The sequence below is a fragment of the Sinohyriopsis cumingii genome, unplaced genomic scaffold, assembly GCF_028554795.1.
Source record: "Sinohyriopsis cumingii isolate HCF-2022 unplaced genomic scaffold, ASM2855479v2 utg000622l, whole genome shotgun sequence".
Lineage (NCBI taxonomy): Eukaryota > Metazoa > Mollusca > Bivalvia > Unionida > Unionidae > Sinohyriopsis > Sinohyriopsis cumingii.
The window spans coordinates 57,553-84,908 of record NW_028315918.1 but is presented as its reverse complement, the minus strand read 5'-3'; the positions used below and the strand labels follow the sequence as shown (position 1 = coordinate 84,908).

The 27,356-nt window shown below is 36.0% G+C and overlaps 1 protein-coding gene and 1 long non-coding RNA gene across 5 annotated transcripts in view; both read right to left on the bottom strand.

Moving 5' to 3' along the window:
- The window catches only part of LOC149773632 (uncharacterized), a 122,700-nt gene extending 111,844 nt beyond the window's left edge, over window positions 1-10,856 (bottom strand). For 3 of the 4 annotated variants that reach the window (XM_089946085.1, XM_089946086.1, XM_089946087.1), the window contains exon 1: window positions 9,774-10,855. In XM_089946085.1, the coding sequence (XP_089802211.1) occupies window positions 9,774-10,499 (726 nt within the window). In that variant the 5' untranslated portion in view covers window positions 10,500-10,855. Of the gene's footprint in view, window positions 1-9,773 lie in introns of all 4 variants that reach the window. The other variant, XM_089946084.1, reaches the window with a different exon arrangement.
- A 9,534-nt stretch (window positions 10,857-20,390) lies between these two features.
- LOC149773631 (uncharacterized) lies at window positions 20,391-22,548 on the bottom strand. Its single transcript, XR_016417305.1, has 2 exons — window positions 21,307-22,548; window positions 20,391-20,810 (listed from the first exon to the last, which is right to left on the bottom strand). It is a non-coding gene; the product is annotated as an uncharacterized LOC149773631 (long non-coding RNA).
- Between the last annotated feature and the right edge of the window lie 4,808 nt (window positions 22,549-27,356).

Sequence of the window (27,356 nt, the reverse complement as noted above, 5' to 3'; positions counted from 1 at the left end):
GGGATAAATCTGCATGTCAAATTTCACAACAATCTCCAAGTAGTTTAGATGGTGCAGCAAAAACATACTTTTGTGCCACTAGATAGATTAACAATGGACTACAAGCCATCCTATGACAATAGAGGTAATACAGTAATTTGCACCCAGCTAACTACCCATTTGAATTCAACACAAGTTTTCTACGTATCTCATTAATTTATTGTGTTTATACAATGCTTTTTGTTGTAATAAAAAAAAATAACTATCTAGCTGTTTGACTGGTGGCATTGTACTGGCTGAGTGGATTAGCACTGTTGATATTCTGGCAGTCAGTCAGCCAGCCATTAAAACCATCATGATTGATTGATAACCTGTCTTAATAGGACTGAATCTTCTTGGGTTTTTACCCAGGGCTATAATTAGCTGCAAGACACTTGAGGACCATGTCAGCCTGATCTGTATCACTGATATGAGCCACTGTAATGCTGTATGGCTATACAAATGGGAAACAAAGATGACGTGTACCCACTAAAATGTCAAACAATATATATATATATATATATATATATATATATATATATATATATATATATATATATACACACACACACGCAGCATGTTTCTCATTAACTAATCCATTTAATGCACAACTATTGCCCAGTAGAACCAACTTGTGTAGTGTATGTGCAAAATGAATATTGTCAATTGTCAATATTATATATGTATTCAAAGCCACTATACTTCACTTTATGCTGAAACTGCAGGACAAAACAGAGTGACATAAATTTAAGCCATGAAATATAAGTCTTTCAAATATAATAGCATTTGGGTCACAAACAATGTCGTGTTGTGATTTTGAATAGCTTATTTCAAACATAAATGCCATTAACCCATACCTGATAATGATCTGAGCTAAAGTGTGGGAGTATACCCATCAAAAGATTACAAACAAAACACCAGATAATGAATGGCATGTATGGCTAAGTGATCAATTACAATGAGGAAGTTAATAAGTGAAACTCCTCTATACAGTACCTACAAGAGTTGGCTTAGTGCAGATTTTTAATACAATTTATTAGGATACCATATAAACAGTTGTTCCAAGACCCACAACAGGGACATAAATACTGGGGCTACGGAAAGTATACTGTAATATACTGATTATGGTAGCCTGGCTATTTATGCAGTTAACAGTGTTTAAAAAGGAGATGGAAAAAGTAAAATTACACTTATCCCTCAATATTTCGCTCACAACAGGGTCCACAAAACAAAGACAGCACTATAAGCAAGGTGCGAGTTACCGAGGGACCAACAAGAATTGAAACAACTCGCACTGACATCAAGAAAACAGTGTCAGGGAACTGGGCTGTTTATTGACTGAATCCTTATTTTACAATCACCTCGATAATAATTTTTAATAACACGCTTTTTCTAATGAAGTTCTTCATTATTCTGTTTAAATAACATTTTCAAAATGTCCAACATATGAAAGATCATTCCAACTGGTTTCAACAACCATCACGTGTATGTGAAAAAAATCTGTGTATTACGTCACAGCTTTGTTTTCATGATTAGTCTAGTTCCCATAGTGTTATATAATATTATCCTGCCAAATCGGGAGTCTACAGAGCAGGGAACTAGATGAACTGTTGATGCACCACCAAACAAGATTCCCTTTTTTCAAAAATGTGCGACATTTATTCCGTGAGACAATCGTCTATGTTGAAAGTCAATTTTTGTATTTTTCAATCAGTACAATACTGATGTCGTGATTTCATTGGCAGTACAGTAGTCCCCCTCTTGAACGGCCCCCCTGACCAGCGGCCACCCGCTCCTTACGGCCAGAATCCGTTGGCACCGACGAGTTTGTGTTCAAAAGTACCCCTCGCGAAAGGCCACCCGGCTAATGCGACCAGCATATTAGTGCAAAATCATAAAATTTACCCCTCACAAGCGGCCGCATTTTATTTGAATATGTATCCAGAACCAGTATTGTATTCATAACGTGTGTTAAGTAATCCGATTTCTGTTTCCCGATGTTAGGTTTTCGTTAGTGAAAGAAGTGTTGAGTAAAGTACATTTACCACTAAGGTTAATATTATATCATTTACGCCTCACGAGAAGCCAAATTTATTCCATAAAAACCGAGAAAGACTCAAATGTTAATCCATACAAAAGGGTACGTACATGTAATCCAATTAGCTTTACTGCTGTGTTATCATAAGATGTCCGGTTTAGTCACTCTGATAATTGTTAAGAATACAATTATCGAACAGTAGTACCAGCTGAGAAGTGGCAGTATCGATGTACAATACCCAAGTCAGCAGGAAAATGGTTTAATAGCCTCTGTGGCTTCCCTTAGTAAGATGTTGAGCTTGTTCACTTTGGTAATCAGTGGCTATTACTACTGACAATAATTGTCAAAATTACGAATCCTAGCGGCCGCGAGGTCAAATCTGCGTGATGTTAATGGTACCTATCGAAGCCGTTTTGGCTTCTCTCACCTAGTTTCAAGAAATGTATAAAAACAATAGGGTACCAGACTGCGACTAACGAATCACGTGACAAGATCACTTCCTTTAAAAACACGGCAATTTGTTCAGATGCATACAAAATTGTTTTATCAGTATTGTAGTTGGCAACACGAATAACTTACTGCAAAAAGATCAATATGTCATCGAGGAAAATAAAAATTCTCAGTTTAGAGGAGAACGTGAAAGTAAATTCAACTGACGGCGGGGGGGGGGGGGGGGGGAGTGTTGTCGAGGATTCTTGCAGAAAACTAATGTCGGGAAGACTCAGATAAACAATATTGTGAAAGATAATGAAACAATTCTGCAGAAGTGGAAAGGTGAAATGGACGGAGAAAGGAAGATTGTTTGAGCCAGGAGACGTTTGTATCCTGATTTGAAAGACAAAAAGAAGCAAAAATTTTGTCAGTTGAACTGGGATATGACGACTTAACCGCAAGTAACGGATGGTTGCACATATTTCAAGTACGACACAATATCAAGTGTTCTGTCATTAGCGGCGAATCAGCTGATGTTAATAATGAAGTTGTCGAAGATTGGAACAAAAGACTAAACGATATATGCAGGGGATATGACAGCAAGGATATTTTTAATGTGATGAGACTGGTTTGTTTTTTAGACTGTTACCAACAAAGTGACGTGATGTGAACTGTAACATACTTATAAAGACAGTTTTAAAACTGTATCAATGGTTATTCATAGCATTCTTTTGCAAATGATGACAAAGTTTGTTTTACATTTATTTCACATCATGCATGTGATTTTTTAATTAAAATATTAAATATTTAAAATTAAACGTACTTGTGACTTTTTTCATATGTATTTACTATTCGCATTTGTCATCCCCCTCTAGAAAGGCCACCCGCATTATAAGGCCACTTCCCTGCTGCATTAGGGGTGGCCTTATAAGAGGGGGACTACTGTAATAATGAAACTTACCATACTTGAGGATATCTCTAAATGCCAGTTCAAGAATTCTCTGAACTCGCTTGCCCACAATGATCCGTATCTGAAATCAAGCTATTTATTTTACGAAGTATTCATTTCGCTTGGCTGCCTTGTTATCTCTGATCACAGTTACGAAAGAGTCGGTTAATTTAAGGTAGTTTATGCTACATACACAATAACATTTATAAGTGTTTCATTGATCAAATGACACGAGTTCACCTGACATTCGACTGGGGCCGCTAGATTTTAAGTTTGTTTGATTTTGGTGCCTTTTTACTTTTCTTTCATTCTACCTCCTTAATTTGATTCAAAAGACATAATTAACATGGTAATACAAAGGAGGACAGCTTTTAATTCAGCGCAACAATACAACAAATACTTCCAGAAGTCAGTTATCAAAACACGGTCAGCACTTAATTAGGTTCTCAGAGGAACGTTTGTGGACATAGCAATTACAGTAGATTTATGCATTTTACATTTAATTACAAGACACATTGCATTTATAAAGATTACACTTAAAAGGAACAAAAGATATAACTAAAACACAAATTTCAATTGAAAAAGTTAATTTTTAATTTGTTTATATTTATTAAACATTTTTATTGATGAGATTTCCTCCAATATTGTTAATTGCAGTGTACTAGCAATGTCATTTGGAAAGAAAATGTAAAAATATATTATGACCTATTTTTAAATTTTATATTTCAAAGTTTTGATTAAAATTTCCAGGTCCTATCTACCGTTTCTGACGATAAAACGAGCGATACATCAAAGTTTCTGTTACCAATTTTGATCGCGATTTGCCTCAAGCTCAACAAATAGGGATCAATTTTAAGGGTACTTTCTGGTATAAAAATGGCAGCCACGCCTGACCGCGCATTATAAGCGGGTTCGTGAGTTATTAGGGCTCAAGTTATCGAGGAGTGGTGTAGTTTGATACCAGTCAAAATAAGAAATCATTACGAAAAATATTAGGGCATAACCGATTAGCATTTTTCTACTGATTTCCGATTCCGGATTTTGGGCATGAAATTTTTCCGATTCCGGATACGACTCAATTAATCGGAAATGCTAAATTAAAAGGTTTTTCAAATCAACTTTTTAAACCGTGTTACACACGTTTTGCATATCACACCGATGTCACAAGGGGAAGGATATGGCAGGACTATAGCAAAATGCAACGAAGTTCAAAGCCACAAAGAATCCATGAAATTTTTTATTTTTTTGCCAGTTCCGACCCATTCTTTGTTCAACAATTAGTTGATCTTGCCGCCAGGCTTTTATTTTCCCGCCTTAATCATTTATGTCGGCAAGCGGCCAGTTCCATCCTGTACTTTATTCAACAATTAGTTGATCTTGCCGCCATGCTTTAATGTCGCGGTCAAATAAAAATAAAACAGGCTTTTGTTTGGTCCTATAAAGTTGGCCTCTTGCGGAATCATTTTCTTTTAATACCTCATTAGCATGTGTCAATGTATTCAATATTATGCCTTCATTATTGAGGATGTTGACATAAACGGGTAGGACTGTATTATATATTTTAATAAATTTAAATCTTTCGGTCTAACTCAAGTATTATCGTTTCACCCCGTTGTGTTGACCATATTGGACTTTTCTGACTTCTTTATTAACGCACTATCGAATGACACGCAGTGTTAGACACGGTGCTATAGAAATTCAACTTTATTATTTTTATTATCCGAATTGGTCGTTCCTGCCTTGTCCGACTCCGATTAATCGGAAGTTCATACTATCCGGTGGAATCCGATTTCCGGATCAAAAGTCGGTTATGCCCTAAAAAATATCCTCACCGCTTCCTTATTTATCTGATACAATGCAAATTCATAATCAGGCTCCCCAGCCTGATGACCTTCTGCATTGAAAATTTTCAAACTGCTAGTCAGCCTGCCCACTCTAGAATTGTATACTGGCCACTTAATGTGTGCATTTTTGCCTCCTCTTTTTCTTAACGTTTTCTATCTATGATCATCAACCATGTGTCCTCGACTGGTGCCCAACTAATTAACATCAGTTAAATGCTAAAGTCAGTCAATAAAAATATTCTTTTATGCTCCTCTGGCAAAGAGCACACTCCATTTTGTAAACAAACTGTAGGTATACTTGATTCAGTGAAGTCTACAATTACGATTATCCATCTTGTGACTTATTTTCTGTGGTCATTTTTTTGGTCCCATGGGTGTCAATGAGGCAACATTCATGCACCAATAATGAATGACAAGGGACATTCCTACAATGGACAGGGCATTAAGATGTTACTGCCTGGTGACTGCCATAAAGGATATAGGCTGATAGTCTAGTATCAGCTTTCAGTCCACTACCATGGTGCGTCTGCTCAAGCAAGGCATTTTACTATAAATTACCTCAACCAAGTAACTCCACAAGTGTTTATGTTTTTTCTCAGATATTCTGACATCACTGCAATGACAAAATTTCAAAGGCGAATGTATATGTAAACAAAATCACATAAACATTCTTCAAAGTGCGATTCCATACCATCTGGACTACATTCTACATTTACATGCTTCAAAATGGTATGTACCCTTTGGTTTTGATGCTTGGATTTAAATTTGACCCATTTCTGATCCAAAGAAATTGTTTTCGTGATCATTAATTTGGGCCAAAGAATCAATCTTAATTAACCTTGGTTTACCTAATGCATAATTTCATATGAAGCATGTGCTTTCCAAAATAAATTTACTGTGTGTGCTAGTAATTGGCATTGATTGGATTACCATTTACTCTGTAACAACAAATAACAGCACCTTGGTAAAAACAATATGAACTGGATGAAGCCATTAGGTCACTGATGTCACATTTAACTGTGCACAACTGAATCAACGTTATTTTATTTGACGATCATGACAGAGGAAAAAGGACTCAATCAAGACTTCATTGGATTAACTACTGATGAGATCTCTCTGTCCATGTGGGTTCGAGTCTCAGGTTCAGCCAATATGGGTATGTGAGAAAGCTGCCAGTAACCTCCCACGTTTCGGTGGTTCTTACCATAGTTTCCTGGGTTCTTCCTACACCTGTTATATTGGCTGCCATGTATAGCCTAATCTGTGCTAAGAAATGGTGTTAAACCCAAAATAAGTTTTAAAAAATGATCATACATCGGTGCTTGTTTTATTGTTCAATAATTATAATTTGAGAAAACTGTAGAAAATATGTTGGCTCATGAAGTCAGTTGTGAAAGTTATGCAGATGGACTTTAATTGTGTTTTACTGGCAATTAATTTGCTTCAGTTATCAAAACGTTAAAAAAAATTGATTCATTTTATTTAATGTATCATACAGTAACAATTTAATATTAATTTCAGTAATTTATTTTGTGCTTTGATATAACTTTAATATTGAATAACAAGATGGAATAATTTGTTATATTAGATGTATTTGTGAACTGTTAAATCACAACGACTCAAAGAAGTGTATTTTCTATATTTTTATATGCGTATTGCAACTATTCATGTTATACATTAGACTTTATGTATGGAAGGCCCGGAGTGTCCGAGTGGTCTAAAGCACTCACTGTTACGGATCACCACCATCTCACCTCTGGCTGCATGGGTTTGAGTCTTGGGCTTGGCCAATGTTGTTATGTGAGATAGCTTGCCAGTAGCTTCTCATGGGTCAGTGATTCTTCCCGGGGTTCCCCCCACCCCACCCCCGGTTCTTCCTCCACCATTAATACTGGCCGCCATGTACAGAGCCTATCTTGTACTGAAAAATGGCATTAAACCCATAATGGCAACAACAAGAAGGAGCAAATGATTATTGACCTTGTACTACTGAAATAACAAAAAAAATCTAAAAAGTATATTTTTAAAGTGAAAATCAAATTTGGCCACTATGCATACATCAGTACAAGATAGTCTATAAATGGCGGTTAGTATAAATGATGGAGGAAGAACCCAGGAAAGAACCACTGACCCACGAGAAGCTACTGGCAAGCTTTTTCACGTACCCACATTGGCCGAGCCAGAGACTTGAACCCACGCTGAGGTGAGATGGCAGTGATACATAACAGCGAGTGCTTTGGACAAATTGGCCACCCTGCTCCTTGTTATAATACCTTGAAAAATCATGAAGCATAAGACTTCAGTCGACATGAACAACCTGTCACTGACGTCACATTTACAGCTATCATTTTTGAGTATTTACCACTGTAAAGGAAGAACAGTAAATCTATATCTGCCTACAACTAAAACACTAGATTGTGTTACATATGACCAGAGAAGGCATACATGCATACAACACTAGAAAGGGATGGTGTTGCATACCTATAACTACATCACTAAAAAGGGATTTTGTCACATCTGAAAGAAGAAGGCAAACACGCCTACGAATACATCACTAAAAAGGAATTATGTCATGTATGACTGGAGAAGGCATATATGCCTATAACTACATCATTAGAGAGAGATTGTGTTACATATCTCACTGGACAAGGTATAAGCATTTATGACTACATCACTAAAGAGTGGCTGTCACACATCTGACTGGACAAGACTACATGCCTACGACTACATCATTAGAAAGCGACTGTGTCATATATGACTGAACAAGGGAATACATGCATACAACTGCATCATAACGAAGGATCGTCAAATATTGAACTGGGTACGACATAAGCCTACAAATGTCATTAGAAAGGTATTGTTTGTTACATATCTGACTGGGCAAGGCAAAGATGCATTTGACTACAATTTGTTCATACAGCATCGTGAAATTTCCTATCTTACTCAACAATTTTCAGGTCAGCATAATTAAATGTACCTAAAAGTACCTAATCTGTTTCACACAAAGTATTTAAAACAAATTAGGTAGTTTTAGCCACATTTAATGAATCTGAACTGAAAATTTAAGATCAGAAAAATTCACAATGATGTGTGGAATGAACTACAAATGACAGGAAAGGGACTCAAGAAAAGAAAAAAGTATTTCAAGATTTTTAAACTTCTGAACACAAGTTTTGAACAGTATTTATATCATGTTTTTTTTTCTTCTTCCAATGAAGGTTAACTCAAGGCTGGCAAGTCCCTCTTGAGAAGATCTGGATCCTCTGTGCTTCCAGAGGGACCCATATTGATGCCAAGTTTATTGCCGATGCCTGATCAACATTGAACACCGGCATATTATCTGCCCTCAAACTTTAATACAATCCAGGCATCCAAGGAGCTGGATTATAGCAGCACACAATATTTAGAAGGTATTTTCTTAAACATGGAAAAGGCCCATGACACTACATCGATGTATGGAATAATGAATGACCTGCACAAATGCTTTAAAAGGCGGTCAACCCACTTTTATATCAAACTTTCTTTCATACATAGCATTCACGTTTTATACTATCTAGCATAAGAACTGGTCAATAGTTATCCCAAAATTGTCAACTGAATCAACCTTGCTACCTAAAAATAAAATAATTGGCAGAGCAATGAAAGCAGGTCACCTTGACATATTTTTCTGAGAAAAAATGCCTTTAAAATAACTATTCATTGTGACCAACTGTACATAAATGTGCAGATAAATTGTTCTAAATGAAAAATAAAACTTAATGTGTGAAAAATATATAACTGTGACCTATTTTTAATAGAAGTAATATGCAAGCTCTTCAATCCACATTTACCCAGCAGTGATATGTGTACGAGAAAAACTGATCAGTAAACAAAAAACAATTAAGACTGAATACCCAAAAATATCAAAAGTAATGCTTATCAGTGAAATAAAACACTAGCATGATAGTCTCCATCCCTGAATTTTTTGTTATCTGTAATAAAAAAATCTGTAAAAGCATGTATTTTATCTCAACTGAAAATTGACTGAAGAATTCCACTTGGGAGAATTCTTGTAAAAAAGAAAAAAAATCAATATCCTCTGCTCCAATCCACAAGGGCAATCCTATATCATTTATACATCCTCGATTAATTGATTGTTTGACAAAGGCTTGCAGCCAATCACAGTGGGAATCTTGCACAATTGCTCAGCTGTGCTGTAAGCACTAATTTTGCCTCCAAATTTAAACATCATCTTGACACATCTACAGCCAAGCAGCACATGGCCTAAACACAAAATGTAAACAAAACCAGTGATTGACACTCAATGTATCAATTTCTTTCCGACTGACCCAAAAACTGTCGTCTGCTATTATTGTCAGTAAGGTGTCTGATTTCTAATCAGATAAACATATTGTGTATCAATAGGTCCATGACGGCGGGTAGTATGAAACATTTACATTGAAAGATGAATGCAATAAGTTACAAAACATTCACAATTACACTTTTTGCATACCTGTCCCCTGTAAGGTGCTGCTGACATTTGAGAGTAGCCACTCATTCCTCTTTGGTTTGGTCCCCAAGCTGGGGGCGCATTGTAGGGACCATTTGACCCTGTCATTTCTCCAGACCCTTTTGTTGGCATCCCTCCATAGTCCCCATAGTTGTTCTGTTGGTATCGAGGACCAGAATTTGGGGTCTGTAATAGCTGATTTAATGTAGGGGTAGGGCCAGCTTGTTGATTCATACTATGCCCAGAGATTAGTCTTTGCTGACCAGAGCTGCACCCACCTGGAATTATGCCTACGCCAGGTCCAGGGACCCCCATTCCAGATCTACCACCCCCTGGGTAGCCTGCTCTTCCCCCGGGGTGCGTATATTGTCCCTGGTAACCTGTGCTATGATTAGAAAAGTCCGTACTTCCTGGCAAGGTATTATCTCCCATGTTGTAGTTTCCTCGGTTGTACGAGCTGAAATGCGACATTTGCCCTGGATGCATTCCTTCAGGCATCCTGCAGTAGTTTTCTGGACCCATCCCTCCATCCACAGGAGAAGGTCCATAACTATTTACGTCCGAATTCATGTAAGATCCATCCATATTTTGCTGATAGTCACTTTGTTCAGAGTTGTTCATAGGCCCACCATCTTGAAATGAGTCCATTGTACTCGTCTCGCTGTGTTGGCTCGGCGATCGCAGTTTTGAATTTAACAACATCCTAGTTTGTACATCTTCACTGTTCATTTTACTTGTTGGGACCCTCACCAATGAATTAGGGAAACCCAGCTACCTCAGATTCCTTTCCAAGTCGACTCTTTCTTTACAATGCCATCACATTATCCACTGAATAGTGTTCACTGCTCCTTGAATACTGCGTTACCTTCCTGACCTTTTGTCTTCTTCTAAGCACTCAGAGAATTCCCCCTTCCCCCCGTAACACAAGTTCAATCCCGGAACACACGTGTATTCTGAAGGGGGGGTTAGGGCTACAGTGAAGAAAACAAGCTGGATGGCAGCATGGTCTTATCATAAACAGACCTATTATATGGTACACTACACTAAGCGGGAATATTTGTTAAGATCAGTGCACTAAATTACTCCGCTTGAAAAGTCATAAATTTAGAATAGCTAAAACATCTTGGTACTAGCTAAAAACATTTTGCACTGAAGCGCTTTCACATGAATATTTCCCCCACTTACTCGCATTATTGCGCTGAGTAATATTTAATTCAAAAGAACAAGGAATTATTTTTAACAAGTTGTCCACTTAGCGGAATAACAAATATTTGGGGTTGTGAGGCGTCAGAGGCATTCTTTTCAATTCTACCGTTTCAATTAGCTGATCTTTTCTCCTCCTACAAACGGATGTTTTGTCATCTTATTTAGCAGAATCATCTTCAGGAAATAAAAGTTTCATGTTTATTTCTCATTCAATTCAAAATAATTTTCGGAAATTGTGTAAGCAAATAATACTATTTATAATCTTAATTTCAGGCAAAAACTATTTTAATTTTACATGCGGAGGTGGTGAACAGAGCAGCCATCGTTTGCCAAAGGGCTTTCTCTCTGACGTCAATCATGTGGAGGCCGGTATCACTTCTACACACGCATTAGTAGCTGCTTGTTTTTTTTTACTTCAGATAATCCTTCAAGTGAGACTGCGGCTTACTTTGAACGTAACAGTAGAAAGAACCAACGAGAAACGAAACTTTAGTTCAGAAAACTTAATTTCAGGGGGAAATTTTAAGATTTTATTCTTGAGATTTGTAGGACAAACTGATAAAGATATGAACGGCTGTTCCCGTTATAAAACATCACCCCTACGTATAAGCAAAGGAAACGATATAACAGGGAATGCACGATAAAAACGGGTCGCGCGTTGGAACTGACTAAGAAAGTACGGGCAATGGGAGGTAACTAAGTTAAGTTACCTGTCGCTCCATGACAACGGGTTTGACTCCAAATGGAAGCAATATCAATAATTTTTACATGTTGTAGTCTTACAAATGACTTAAGCGCTTGGTCTTTTTTAATGTAATAATCCCAGGTAATAATCTCAATAAAGATATAATATTTAATTTGTACGGCAATAGCAGGTTTTTTAAAAAATAATTAGCAACACATTTTACAAGTTGTACAGGGATATCGGCTGATAAAGATATATTTTACAACTTGTACAGCGATAGTTTATAGACATTTTACAAGTTGTACAGCTATAGCAGCTTATAACGACGTATTTTAGAAGTTGTACTGCCATATGTTTTATAAAGATATTTTGTACAAGTTGAACAACAATAGCAGTTTCTAAAGACATATTAATTGACAAATTGAACAGCGATAGCAGATCGACGGAGATTTAACCGGAATTGCATTTTAACAAAGAATCGTGTTATAAACAACATAATAAAATAATGACTTGTAAATCTTTCACTTCTAACATCACCTTAGTTTTAACTGTTAGGAAAACAGTACTACACAGATCTTTTTACGTTTTTTAAGAAATGGATGAACAGTTCTAAACAAATGTTGTTTAAACTTTTCTTCCATTAATAATTTTCTGATTAAAACATGTAGATTTTTGTAGTGTGCTGTTTACATGTTAAGATCGTACATGTCATCATGCTAAATTCTGTTTGTCTTCTTTATTCACTATTAAAAAAAAATTAATTAAACACTGATAAAAATTTTATCCGAAATAACAAATTCTCATCTAGCGTATCATTAAGCTGATCCCACTGGTATATTTATCCATTTGTTTCTGGTAAAGCAATTTAAATTTATGTGCAACAATTGTATGAATCAATTAAATCGTGATTTTTATAGGTGAACGAATGCTTTTTTTCATTCTAAATAAAGTGATAGATGATGAGAGGTGATATTGGAAACTGTGTTTTTTTTTTTTAAATTGTCGATGATAATAGCAACAATAGAAATAATTTCAGTGGAGGAAATTTGTGGATTTAGTTGGTTATACTGCAAGAATAGATCGCGATACATTTGTGGATTTAGTTGGTTGTACTGCAAGAATATAAATCACAACACATTTGTGAATTTTGTTAGTTGTACTACAAGAATGAATCAAATCACCATACATTTGTGAATTGGTTGGTTGTCCTGCGAGAATAAATCACCATACATTTGTGGGTTTAGTTGGTTATACTGCAAGAATAAATCACCATTACCATTTAATTCTATAATTGATGAATCTGCATTGACTGGGCTCACTTATTTCTGGAAAACCATCTATGTTGGAATCAAATTATACGGTATTATGTCATGTGTATCTTAAGGTTGCAATCTTGAAGAAAAAACAAAAGTCTGTGCGCGCTGTTAAATCTCACGTGACACATTTCTGCAATTTGGAAGCAAGGCATATATTATAGTCTGTTTTGTGCAAGTTGAAAGCTAGAAAAAGTGGTGGTTCTGTTTTCACTTTTCAAAACTGAGCACTTAAGTTTAGGACAACAAGACCACGACTAATATTAAAGTTTCAACAATATATACATTATTCTGAAACAAAATCAGACTATTATGTTGGTGGTTTAATTTATTTATGTATTTTTTTTATTTTTTATTTTTTTATTTATTTGCTTGTTATACATGATTATGAAGATTGTAGTATCTCTGGATGCAACAACAGTCGAAAGAAATCCAAAGACTCCTTTAAACTTGGAACAAGTCCTGTAAGCAATACTGAAAAAAGCGAAAATGGTATACCAGTAATTGATAAGCAGTCAGTGACAGCGCATCAAGAAATTGCACAGGTAAAACAATAAGATAGAGTAAAAAAATTAAGTACAGAAGAAGGACGATGACGACGACGACGACGACGATGATGATGATGATACGATGATGTTGTTCCAACTTTCAGGATGGCGGAACCAGTTCATGGTTGTTGTTGTAGGGTTTAACGCCATTTTTCAGCACACGATAGGCTATACATGGCGGCCAGTTTTAATGGTGGAGGAAGAACCCGGGAAAACCCCAGAAAGAACCACCGACCCACGAGAAGCTACTGGCAAGCTTTCTCACATACCTACATTGTCTGAATCCGAGACTCTAACCCACGCAGACAGAGGTGAGATGGCAGTGACCCGTAACGGAGAGCGCATTAGACCACTCGGCCACTCGGGACCCCTCCAGTTCATGGTACATCCACTGATAAAATCTAATATTCGGAGGTTCAAATGACACATGACAATTTAGAAACGTTAATAAGCAATGTTTATTACAATAATAATAATAATGATGATGATAATAATAATCATAATAATAATAATAATAATAATAATAATTACAACAACTATAATCTATCGATGATAACACGTTTGGTCATGAAAGACTTATCTGCCATATGGTCCCGAATATTGAGGTAAACAGGTTGTGTTATATCTGTCATGTGGTCCTCGATTTTGGGATAATGAGGTTGTGTTATATCTCTCATGTGAACAGGTTTTGTATAAAAACAAAGTCACTGACACACACTTAAATATGCTCGCACAGATTAAAAATGACTAATATATGTATCAATGGAGGTCAACAGGTACATGTGAATATTATACTATATACAGGTATGCACATTTCAACATGTCATATATCAGTTTAATACAACATGCACAGGTTGTATCAGGATACAATGATAACATGATGTATTGGGAGACTTTGGGACATCATTTAAGCTGGTCAAGAATTTCTTTAATGAGATTTTAAACGAATCAAGGGAATATGAATTACGTATCATCGGGAGTAAGGAATTCTACAAGAATAGGTGTAACACGGTCAAAGAGCCTTTGAAATGGTTTTCGATCACGGAATCTGAACTTCGTGATTAGCTGTTGATTTGATATTCCGCTCAGTATTTGATGACCTGTTGACTGGATATTACGCTCAGTATTTGATGACCTGTTGATTGGATATTACGCTCAGTTTTTGATAACCTTGAGAGTCCATGGGAAGGTATTTATATATATCGTTATGGATTCTCAATGAGAAATAGAAATGACATTTTTAAAAATAATAAACTATGTAAACAGTTAGAAATACCAAGGAAATATAGGAGTGATAAAGAATTAATCCTAAAATATAGAGATAGAAAGGAATTATGGGAAGAACATTTAACTTATAATTGGATTAGGGAAGAAATGACAAAAAACATAAAAAGTAAAATAGAAAAAGATAATACATATGTAAATTGGGATAGGGCGTGGGGAAACTGGAAAAAATTAGGACCATTGAAAATCCAAAGCCTCTGCTTCAAATACATGCACAATGCATGGTTGACAGGAGAGGTTGCAGTGAGACGGCGTATGGTCCGAGTACCGCCAAAATGTCCACTGTGTAGAATAGGACCTTTTAATAAATTTTATGTGATGCTACAATGTAAAAAAACATTAGAAGATCGTACAAAAATTATAAATGAGATTAGGAAAAATATTATGTATGAGAAACAAAATATTTTATATCTAGATGGGAATTTCAAAAAAGAAGACGTTATATGAAATTAGTAACTATATTATGAAAACGATGGATGCCTGTGGTCAGGTTATAATTATTGGGACTTAAGGCGGAGGAGCGAGTGCAATGAAAACTATCAATGTGATAGTTACCCTAAAAGGATTGCACTCGACCAGCCCCCCCCCCCCCCTTGGAAATTTTTTTTTTAAAAATATAAAAGCCACATTACAAAAGACTTTCTGATTTCGGAAGTAATGATTTAATATAGACAACAATTTCGAGGGAGTGAAGTATAAAATATTAAAGAAAATACAGAGCTCACTCGAAATTGGATAAATATAAACAAAAACTGTGAAGAGCGACACATATTTAACACACTTTAAAACAATAACAGAAATTTTTCTGAATAAAATGTAACACACCGCTACTTCACCTAAAAATTCCAAAATGTAATCAATTAATCTCTAAATAAATTTAAAAAAAAAGTAATAAAGATCCGGTAATAAGGATCATAAGACAACTGGGAATAATAAGATATATGGCTATCCCTACATGAAAACAATTATAGCACACACAAACAAATAGCGAAAAACACTAATAGCAGACACGGGATATAGGGACCTCTAGTCAAGGTCACAAAATAAAATAGGAGCGGGACTTCGAGATAGGCGATGAAAACCTACTCGGAAAAACAAACCTATAGGAGACACTAGGGATTTAAAATACCCCGGCAAAAATTTACTAAATTTTTGAACCAAATTCTTTTGAATAAAAAAACACACTGCAACATATCGGGGGGAATCAGAAACACATAAAAACATTTACGCATTGGCTAAGTGGGGGGGGGGGGGGAAGGGGCATCTGTTTGGTGCCCCAAAAAACAAAAAAATTGATAACATTGATTCAATTAGTTAAATATACGCTCTTAAGAAAGATCGTTTTGAGACTTATATGATTCCTTTAATATAAAGAATACGTTTTTGTATGGCGACCATTGTAGGTGCAAAAACAAAATAGTCGAGGTAATCGTAATATTTTTAGAATTATAAGCGCAGCCATTTTCATGAGTTTTTCAAGTCTGATTAGTTATAATTGGATGCGTTTCCCCAACAGGTATAACCGTAGTCAATCTGTGGTAGTATAAATACCCCAAAAAGTGCAATCTGCTGGGGAGGTAGAAATTTCGACAGTAATTTGAAGAGAATTATTCTTTTGAAGACCGTTGCAGATATGTAATCGATATGTGAATATAATATAGATACTAAGAATTTTATTTTTTTATTTTTAACACTAGACACGTCTAAACTATTTTCATATAGGAGTAAATCCATGTTAGCGGATAGAAGATGCAGTGTTCTGATTGTCATACAATTTGTTTTACATGCGTTAGGATGGAGTCTGTTTTGTCCAATGAAAATGATAAATTAATGAGGTCGATTTGATGTTTATCTTCAGTGGGGTCAAGAGATTTACCAGATGCATACAGTGTAGAATCGTCCTCAGAAAGATTAGTATTAGAGTGCACTGGATACAAAGCTAAATAACTGATATACGGTAGAAAAAGTTGAATATTTACCCGTACAAACAACCTGCTGTAGTTTACAGTTTATGAACGGTGTCGTTTTCATCATCTCCAGACCAGGAATCTTTCATGAGGGACAGCACCACACGTGCAGAACGATTCTTCTGAGCCGATGCGCATTGCCAATCAGTGCTGTGTACGTGGGCTTTCTTTTTATATTCTGCCTCTACACCTTTGATTAAATATGTAAATAATAAACCCACCAATACCAGACATTCATCTAGCAAATTTGACCAGCAGTCGTAAGCAACCAGCTTATTATGCTGACAATAATTCTAGGCAGTGTTGCTGCTGTTCGTTTTTTTTTTTTTTTTGGGGGGGGTCACTCAAACAAATAATTACCAATATTCATTAATTTATTAACCTTTTTTGGCCAATGAATTATCTTTACATTTTAATGGAACACTAACTCTCGTTTATTTCTTCTCCCACCCACCCCAAAAATAAACCTTTACAAAATTGATAGTATCCAAGAGCAACGGCTACAGCAGCTATAAACAGTAAACAGACCAACCGTTAACAGTCGTCCCAACAGAAGCGGCTACAGCAATTTTAAACAAACCAACAGTCAACAGTCGTCCCAACAACAGCCGTTATATTAGCTATTCGTGCCGCCATTTCTTTATTAATTTGTCAGACTTTCACCTAAAGTAATTTAAAAATTGTATTTAAAATTTCTCCCAACTGTGTTAAATATTTGTGTTAATTGTCTAGCTACGTGTGCTTTATGCTTTATACGATTTTCAGCTGTTCTTGCAATACAGTTTTTGTGTTACAAAGTTTCTCTACTAATGTGTTATTTTCATTCATCCATTTGTTTTTTTTTTTTATACATTCCAAAATCATATTTCACAGAATCTAATGACAATTTATAAAGCAGTTACTTAATTGTTAATTACCTGTTTTATGTTTTCTAATGTATCGTAACCATATTTTCAATGAGGATGGAAGGTCGCCAATTCCAATTTTCATGGTAATCACCTTTTAAATTTTCTGCTTTTTCTTGCCTGTTAGCCAAGCGACTCTTTCGTGTTTATTATGTGCTTTTTAACTTCCTCGGGTACTTTTATCAGTTTTCTTCGCGCAGCAGTAAGCACCCTTGTGATTTTGTCTTTTTCAATTTTCAATCTTATATGTCCAACAACTCTTTTCCAGTCTGACATACTGTTGTAAAAGTGGCCCACGTCTTGGCCTTACGTTTTCTTTTCATGACGTAAACTGCCAAAATCTTGACACCGGAAGCACGTTTTGCACAATAAAGTGATTTGGGTTTCTGTAATATTTTACGGTCACTCTTTATCGATTAGTCATTTACTTAATTTATATTGTCTTTGAGTTAAACGTATTTAGGGCCAGCAATATCACCTGGTTTGGTTTTGGCAACACCTGGTGTAACATGACTAAAAACAGATTTACGGCAACATGATCTTCATACAGCATCTATAAAACCGAATTAGAACCGCAAAATACCTCTCATGTGGATTATCATATTTTCTTACGAAGTTATTTGCTGAATGTAGGTGCTCAGCGTCTACGCTGCAAATATAGACAGGTAGACATAGCAGGATTGAGAGAAATAATAGGTATTGTGAATTATGGCGGAAAATAACCTTTATTCGGTTGAAGATGAATTCCATTTTGTTCGTTTTTCCCCCCAGCTTATTACCTTTATTATCTCCATCCGTCTGTAGGAAATGTGTAAACATCATGAGTCAGAATAATATATTAATCATAAGATATTTTTCTTGGCCTAGTGGTTACACGTCTGCCTCAGAAGCGGGAGGTCGTGGGTTCGATCCCCGACCGAGTCACACCAAGGACTTACAAATATGGTACTCAGCATTAAGAGGTTAGTGTTAGGACTGGTCGGCCTGGTGTTAGGATAATGTGACTGGTTGGGACATCATGCTACATGTCACGGCATGATGTCCCAGTGCTAGACATCACTATAAAACTGCCACACTGCAGACATCGTAGCGATATGACTGGAAAATGTTCAAAGCTACGTTCAAAATCCTAATCACACACACACACACACACACACTCATGATGAACGTCATGTTTAACTTCTTTAAGCCATGGCGCACATAATATTTGCTTATATTATAGTTTCTAATATGAGTCGGTGGCTTAAATGACTGAATACATTATTATTATTATTATTATTACGTTGTATTCTTCATATACATCTATTTTGTTATCATCTTCACTCACATCTTTCATATCAAAGATTTTCCGATAGTTTTATTTTTTTTTTCTAATTTTACCACCATGTGCAATTGATTGCGCTTAAGGGTGAGACAATGATGCACATTGCCTTGGAAGATAGACTAAGCACAAATGAAAAAGAATTGGGGAAAAAAGAATTGGGAAAACAGAATTAACAATAACTCGGCTTTTCTAGAATAGCTTGTTTGTAAATTATAATCACTTTATACATATTAAAGTGTATTTTTTTAAGTTTTTAATTTTTTAAATTATTTTCCTATCAACTCATTTTATTTCAATCATATCAAATCAATTTTTATTTGTATTCTGTTATTTGTACATATTTAAGTAAGTTTTTCAGATTTTTTAAAATTATAAATTTCTGAAACATTTTCCTGTCATCTCATATTTTATTCCAGTCATATCAAATTTATATTTATTTGTATTCTGCTGTTTATATTTTTGTTATCTTTTGTAAAATTTTATTAGGACCACCATCTGGTTTGATTTCAGCAATACTTTGTAGGTTTTGACACAAAAACATTTCAGAGATTTACATTGTTATCAAGTTCTGTGTCAACTTGTGCATTATTATATTCGTGCTAAGGTTTTTCGTATTTCATAATTTCTGTAACTTCACCACTTGTGCTTAAAGTTGGACTAAAGACACAGAATGCTTCATAAAGTGGACCAAAGATATGCAATGCCATCACTGAGTAGACCAAAGGTAAACATTGCCTTCATAAAGTGGACCAAAGACACACACTGCCTTCATAAAGTGGACCAAAGGCACACACTGCCTTCATAAAGTGGGCCAAAGGCACACACTGCCTTCATAAAGTGGACCAAAGCCACACAGTGCCTTCATAAAATGGACCAAAGGCACACACTGCTTTCATAAAGTGGACCAAAGGCACAAACTGCCTTCATAAAGTGGACCAAAGGTGCACACTTAATTTATATTGTAGATCAAAGGTACACACTGAATTCATAAAATGGACCAAAGGTACACATTGCCTTCTTAAAGCGGAGCAAAGTTAAACATCGCCTTCATTACATGGACCAAACATACACATTGCCTTCTTAAAGTGGATCAAAGATAAACATCGCCTTCATAAAAATGACCAACCGTACACATTGCCTTCATAAAGTGGACCAAAGGTACACATTGCCTTGTTAAAGTGGACCAAACGTACACATTATCTTCATATAGTGGAGGAAAGATATACATTTTCTTTGGTATAATTTTCACAACCCTCTCTATAGCATTAGGGCTAATACGGCAGAAAGGTGGACATTTCAATTTTGAATGACTCTCGAGCCCCGTTAGCAATGCCTCTCGAGCCCCCAATTAGCAATGCCGACGGTCGAAATACATGAACAACTCAAGGTAAAATTTATATAAATTTAATCAATAATAATAATAATAAAAATAAAACTATCCAAAAATGCATGGATATAAATATTCCAATTACACTTCACTCAAAGATTAATACATTGATGTGTCCTATTAACAAATGCCTTCTTTATATCATATGTGTTAGCTTCCTAATGTGAGAGAGTCTCCTTTAAGTCAGCGGCCCCTTGTAATCATCTGTCTTCGTTTCTCTCTTCGTCTTCTATCAGCCATTCTACTTCCCTCCTGCGCTCTTCCCAAGCTGATTCTTGTACTGTTTCTTTCTCTTCTACACCCTTCCCGTGCTACTCCTTGTACTCCTCCCTTCGGCGCCCCTTCTGTACGAATTCTCGTACTTCCTCCTTCCCTCTCTTGAGAATTTAATACCGTCTCTTACGTGTACCTTGGGAGCTTCCTGAAGAAAATATAAGGGACGTACATACTGTTCTCCCTATACTCATTCTCGTAATCTACCACTCTCTCGCGACGCTTTACTAGGTCCTCTTTACACATAAGCATTTACTCATTCCATACACGGCTTGCTCTGCAAACAATAGTATTACATAACAAAGTCACGTAATACACGCACACACCATCGAAATGTTATATTCTGACACAACAATCTACGGTTGTTACGGTAATCGTTCACATTGCCTATGTCATACGAATACTAGAATGATGCATAGAAATACGTAAATACATATGCATACAAATCCACTCTATCTCACACAATTCTTAGTCTACATACTGACAAATGCAAATACACATACCAATTCTACTTTCTAATAGATTCACCTATACACTATAATGTAATATTCTCTAATAATTCTACGATATATTAAGTTATATACTTAACAATACACAATATATTAATTTTCTATCTACACAATCAACACAAATATTCGGCTGACATGGTTCCTATCTGTAGCAGCTTTCTATTTCTATCCAAGTTCAATTCCTCCTCTCCCTTATTACAAGTCTCTCGCTCGCAGTGGTCTTTTCCCCCAGAATTCTTTTTGATACTTCCTTGTATCCTACGCTCTTCTGAAATGTCATGAAACCACTGATTAATTTTACACAGGTATGGTTAGATGATTCATTGTCCCCTTTTTTGTCCGCAACATTAGCTCCTCCTACTGGGACGCATTTAAATTGCTCTAATTTGTATTGGCTGATACGCCTCACTTGATGTTCGGCTGTGCTTGGCACAAATCTTTCACACTGAGTCATTATAGCAAGAAAATACAACTAATAAACAAAAATCGCAGGGAATTCAACAACAGCAGCAGCAACAAATAGAACTGGTACAGAAACCAACAAGAGAAATACATCCAACTGGACAAAGGAACAAGACTCAACAGAACATACAAATACTACAGACAACAACTGAATCGATGCCTCGAACACGACAAACACCGATTACAGAACCGACAACACAACTAAATGAGAATAGAAAAGCAACAAAAAACACGAAAGAAAGGCGATCTCAGCAGCAAGAAAATCCAATTTCCAAACAAACGCTTAGAACTCAACAGCAACAACAAGAACAACATCATCAGAGCCAACAGACAACACAACTACCACAAATAACAACAGGAAAAACAGAACAAACGCTACCAATACGACCAACAATGATCCTAGAAACGACAAAATTAACAAACCCACTGACTAACAAAGCAGAAACAATAAGAAAACAAACAGCACAAGAGAACCAAAAAGCTAAAATAAACACTGGAGAAAGGGAAAAACAAACGAAACGAGCATCAATCAGTAACAACAAATCTAGAAATACGAGAAGCAAACAGAGAAAGAAGGAGAGAAAAAAGAAGACGAATAAAAGAAGAAGAACAGAATGAAAGAAGAATGCTGGTTTGACACTGATGAATATTTAGAATGAAAAAAAGAGGGAAAAACATTAATACAAAAATATATAACAATACATACAATATAGCAGCTATTAACATGCAGGGCAGAAGGGCCTCCCTAACTGGTCTGAAAAGATCAAATATGAAGAGAGAACCCTCCACAAAAAAAAAAAAAATCTTTCACATGTAACTGTAAACGCAGAAATCTGGCCTCCTTAGCGACACAAGAGCTAAAATCCTTTAAAGCGACTAGCCGACTGAACCGTCTATTTACTGGATAAATACATAGCCGGCCATCCGCTGTTGGCTTCACACCCGTAGCTGACTGTCGTAAACCTTACGTAACCCTTTAGCCGATAAAAAGTTCAAATCACGGCCGTAAAGACGGAAAAATTCTGACTATATTTTCTCACAATACTTGTATTGTACTTCAAAGTGGACCAAAAAGTACACATTTCATTTCATAAAGTGGACTAAAAATATGTTAAAACGGGGGGAGAATTGTCCCTCCGAAATTTGGTTTTCGTTATCTAGGGGTTGACCGCCCTCGATGTTATTGCCCGGTTCGAGTAATTGTAAATATAAGTGGTGAAACTTATAGGTGAAATAGATAGAGATCTGAGCAGGTATATAGAACAAATCAACACGAGACTCCGTACATGTAAACAAACAATTTAATCAATTACATACAACACTGTGAAAATTTATTACATCAGGAATGTACTCTGCTTTTAGGAATTTAAACTTTCACCGAAATACAAAGAAAATGCACATAGATTTAAATAAAATAGTCGATCTGTTTACTGATAGATTTAGTTCATCATATGATCGAGTGGACAATCGAAGTCAACGTATTGTACGATTTCATAACCTGCTCGTCCTCAGTTTGGCTTGCTCCCTCTGTAGCTGTTCAGACTCTTGGATCTCAGGATGATACTTTCTACCATCCGTCTCAGGATATTCTCAGAATACGTCTTCAGGAATTAACACGTCGCAGGATTGCGTCACAGGATAATACGTCTCATACGTCTCATACGTCCCATACGTCTCATACGTCTCAGGAGCTATTTTCTCCCTTTTAAATAAATATAAATAGAGACAACCTAAATTTCCCGTTATTTATGAAACAGTTAATTCTTCATTATTCTCCCTCGTTATCAGATTCTACTATCAGTGCTAAACAGACGCTAAGGCTATCAATCGACTCCACCTGTCCTATAATGACCCTATTACTCAAATGGCTAATTCGTTACGCCTTGACCTTACACATTAACACACACGCGAGGCCTGGGGTTCTGAGCCAGCCTCAATTTGCACAGCGAATAAATAGGATACATCACATCAATCAATTACTAGATCATTTCCTTCAATACACACTTATTCTTAATCATACGTGAAATCTTCTAAATTCGGCGAATTCACACGGATTCCTGTAATCATATTAACTAATGTAATGCATTAAATTCTTAGAACATAATTCCTATGTAAACAAGACAACAAATTCAAACAGTTCGTCAAACTTATCTAAAGAAGATTAATGTACAACTTCCTATGCATAAACTCAACACAGTTATACTTCATAAAGCAAATTATTACACGAATGTAGAAAAAAGATTCATGCAGATACAAGTAAATAACTTCAGCAAAGCATTATATATGGCATCAACAAATTACATGGAATTGTCACACTACCTTTGCTTTCAACGTTCCTCCCTCTAATCGGTAAATTAGTTCGTCGGTTCCTTTCGACAATAGTCCCCTTTTGGACAACAGTTGTTTTACGGAAATTTCTTGCAAATTCCCGGAGTCCTACTTTTTGGGTCTCCTCTTGCAGGAAAAGCTTAGACTGATAAAAATTCGATGCGGGCGATATTAAAACCTATGAAATTTTGTGTTGGAACACTCCCTCTCATTTAACGTAACCAATCAGAATCAAATATCTCTGCCGCCTTTTTCCAGAGGCGCCAAAGTCAGGGTCAGCTTGACCTGGTAGTTTGAGTAACAGAGTTTCTGCGATCTCTCAGTTGTGACAACTTTACCAAGAAAATTAAGTTTTCCTTGTCCTAAATTGTCTGCCTGGCTGCTGTATAAACAAATGTTTAATTAGGAACAGAATTCTCCCTCTAAAGGACATTACCGTACACGGTAGTATGGCGATATGATACGCGCTTGTCTCCATAAATCTAATTAATGGTTCTCTGGTCTCAACTAATGTATTCTTGTTAGATCGATGTAAAATTTGCCGCTTCACAAGATACTTATTACTTTCATCGCAGTTTTATTATTTTTTGAAAATTAGACCAAAAGTACACATTGCCTTCATAAAGTGGACCAAAGGTTCATATTTTCTTTAGGATGACTTTGTTGTCTCACAAGTTGTCTCACAAGTGGATGAAAGGTACACGGTTGCTTTAAGGGTGATTCGAATGTGCGTATAAGTACATAAGGCTTTCATAAAGTGAAACTACTGCCGAAGCTTTTAAAAAAGATGATATACAACAACGTTTGAATATATAATAAAATGAAACCTCTGCAACTTGCAAATTGAACAATACTGACGCCTCCAGGAAGCCATAAGTGATAATGAAATCGCTAACGGTGTGCTTGTTATTTATTATGATAAATGAATATAACAAATACAAAGAGATTATAAGATGCAGTTAGCACTAAAGTAAATAATACAAAAAGCCAAAACATTCGAGACTCAGCAATATTGGACATCAGGAACAAAACACTTATTAAAGAAGAAGAAAGCAAATTAAGTGATTTTGTGTTCCCCGCAATCCAAATGTGTGAGGTCGCGGGTTTGAACCCGTCCGAGTCATACCAAAGATTTGTAAAACAAAAGGTACCAGCAGCTGCCTCACTTAGTGCTCAGCATTACGAATTTAGTATTAGGACTGGTCGGTCAGGATAATGTGACTGGTTTGGACATGATGAGACATGCCGGCGGCATGATTTCCCAGTGTAAAACATCGATATAAACTGTCACAATGCAGACATCGTAGAAATATGACTAAAATTGTTAAAGCTACGTTACAAATCTAAAAGACATAGGCATACCATAGGGCACGAGAGAAGAGGTGCAGGAAAGGGCTCATAATTGATCTGTGACATTGACCTCGAAAATTAAAGATTTAGTGTCATACATAAGATCCCAGGAACTGAAACTCATAGTTCTACATTGGTTCATCTTTGCAATTAATAAGCTTTTATGATGTAAAGATGTCGCATGCTTCTTGCAGTATTATTTCTATTAATGGAGAAAGGTGGAAAATTAAAATTTTAAATAGCTCCCAGCCTACATTAAGCAATACAGACTGTCTAGTTATATTAATAACTCTAGGCGGAAAATATAACAATTTAATAAAATATAACAAATGTATTCAATAATTTCATTGGTATATTTCAAATCGTAATTTCTTTAGAACTAGTGCAATCAATGACCTATTAACAATTGCCAATTATTATTTCATCACAGAAACTTAAAGGTCTTATGCGAGGGTGTTTCCTTTCAGTGTTGTTTCTCGTACTAACTCTCTTCCTCTTGTCATATTTGGCACTTTCGGTACCCTTGACAACGTTCTTTCCTGGCACTTCCATATCCGTTCCTCCGACGCTCCCGGTGCTTACTATTACGCGCTCCTTCCGGCATTACACATAAACACAAACTGCTGACGTCACTGTTAGCGCCTAGCACGTTCTCTTCATGTCTCTTTCCTCGTCTGCCATCCTTGGGTGTATAACCTCTAACTCCACCCGGAAAGCTTCCTTTTGGATTAGAAGGGACGTATATTCGTGTCTCCTTACTCTAGTCTTGGGAAAATTCATCACACTCCCACGGACTTTTCGTACGAATAATGGCGAAAATATTAACAGGTCAACTCACGCACTCGTATCGAAATATTCCATGCACGCTTTGTTCTATAATAATTGTGCTCTAATAATAGCATTATTAACGAGTTATAATACACGCATACACACCTCTTATTGTTGACTTCTCTATATAGTAAACTATCATCATCAATAGCAATCATATGCATTTCACACCCTACAAATTATAAAAGAGACAACCATATATATACCTTTATATGTGAGCATAAGTCCAACAATGACCAACTCTGCATAATTCACAATCTATATATTCATATACTTACAAAGCTAGCACAAGTTCTAACACAATTTTCTAATAAACTCACTTATGCATTAACATGTAACATAATAGTAAATCACACAATCCACTTTCATTGAAGTCCAACAATCTACTATAAGTTAATCTTGCATGTTAATAATTCGCCATACGCGACGTTCGATACGTTGTTAATTCGGCTATAAGCGGAAGATTTAATTTCTAATAAACTAAATATACGCAATAAGGTTTAAATCTTACAAATTCCTATTTCTGCAAGTAATATAAAAATTCGGGCGAAGATATGTTACATCAGGAAGCCTTTATTTGAAAGTCCAAATATAGAATTCCAACTAGAATTTCCTTCCCTCCTTTAACGAGTGTGCAACTTTATGCCACCCGGGTGGCTCTTAAATTCCTTATGATCCACCCCTGGCGAGGTTCACACGTGTACTGATTGAAAAATGGATTTAGTTCGAATGTATGCGGTTTACTTATTTAGAATTCGCCCAAGATTTTAATCACTCAATTTTGACTGGATATGGTCTAGTCTCTTTCACTTCGGTCGTGACGTTAGTGGCGGATTGCAAAACAAACATAGTTTCAGCTCTGTCGTCCCTGGTTATAGAATTCTCTTTGAACTCACGATGACGGCCGTTGCTTAATAAATAAGTAATCTTACATAATACGTATTGACATTATCCTCTATATGTGTATTCTTTGTAGTATTTGATGGCTTTTCTTAACGATTATATGTTATGTACATCTATATTTTTTTGAGCTGACCTTGTCCAAAATCAAGCTAATAACGTACCTGACACTGACACTTATTTTGTACACAACATAATACATAACTAACATTTTTGTATCAACGTGGATTGCACATCATTAGTAGTACACATATTTACTTCAAGTCGAGTTTAAGATAGTTTTGATTCTGACCTTAGAAACTTCGAGAATGGAAAAG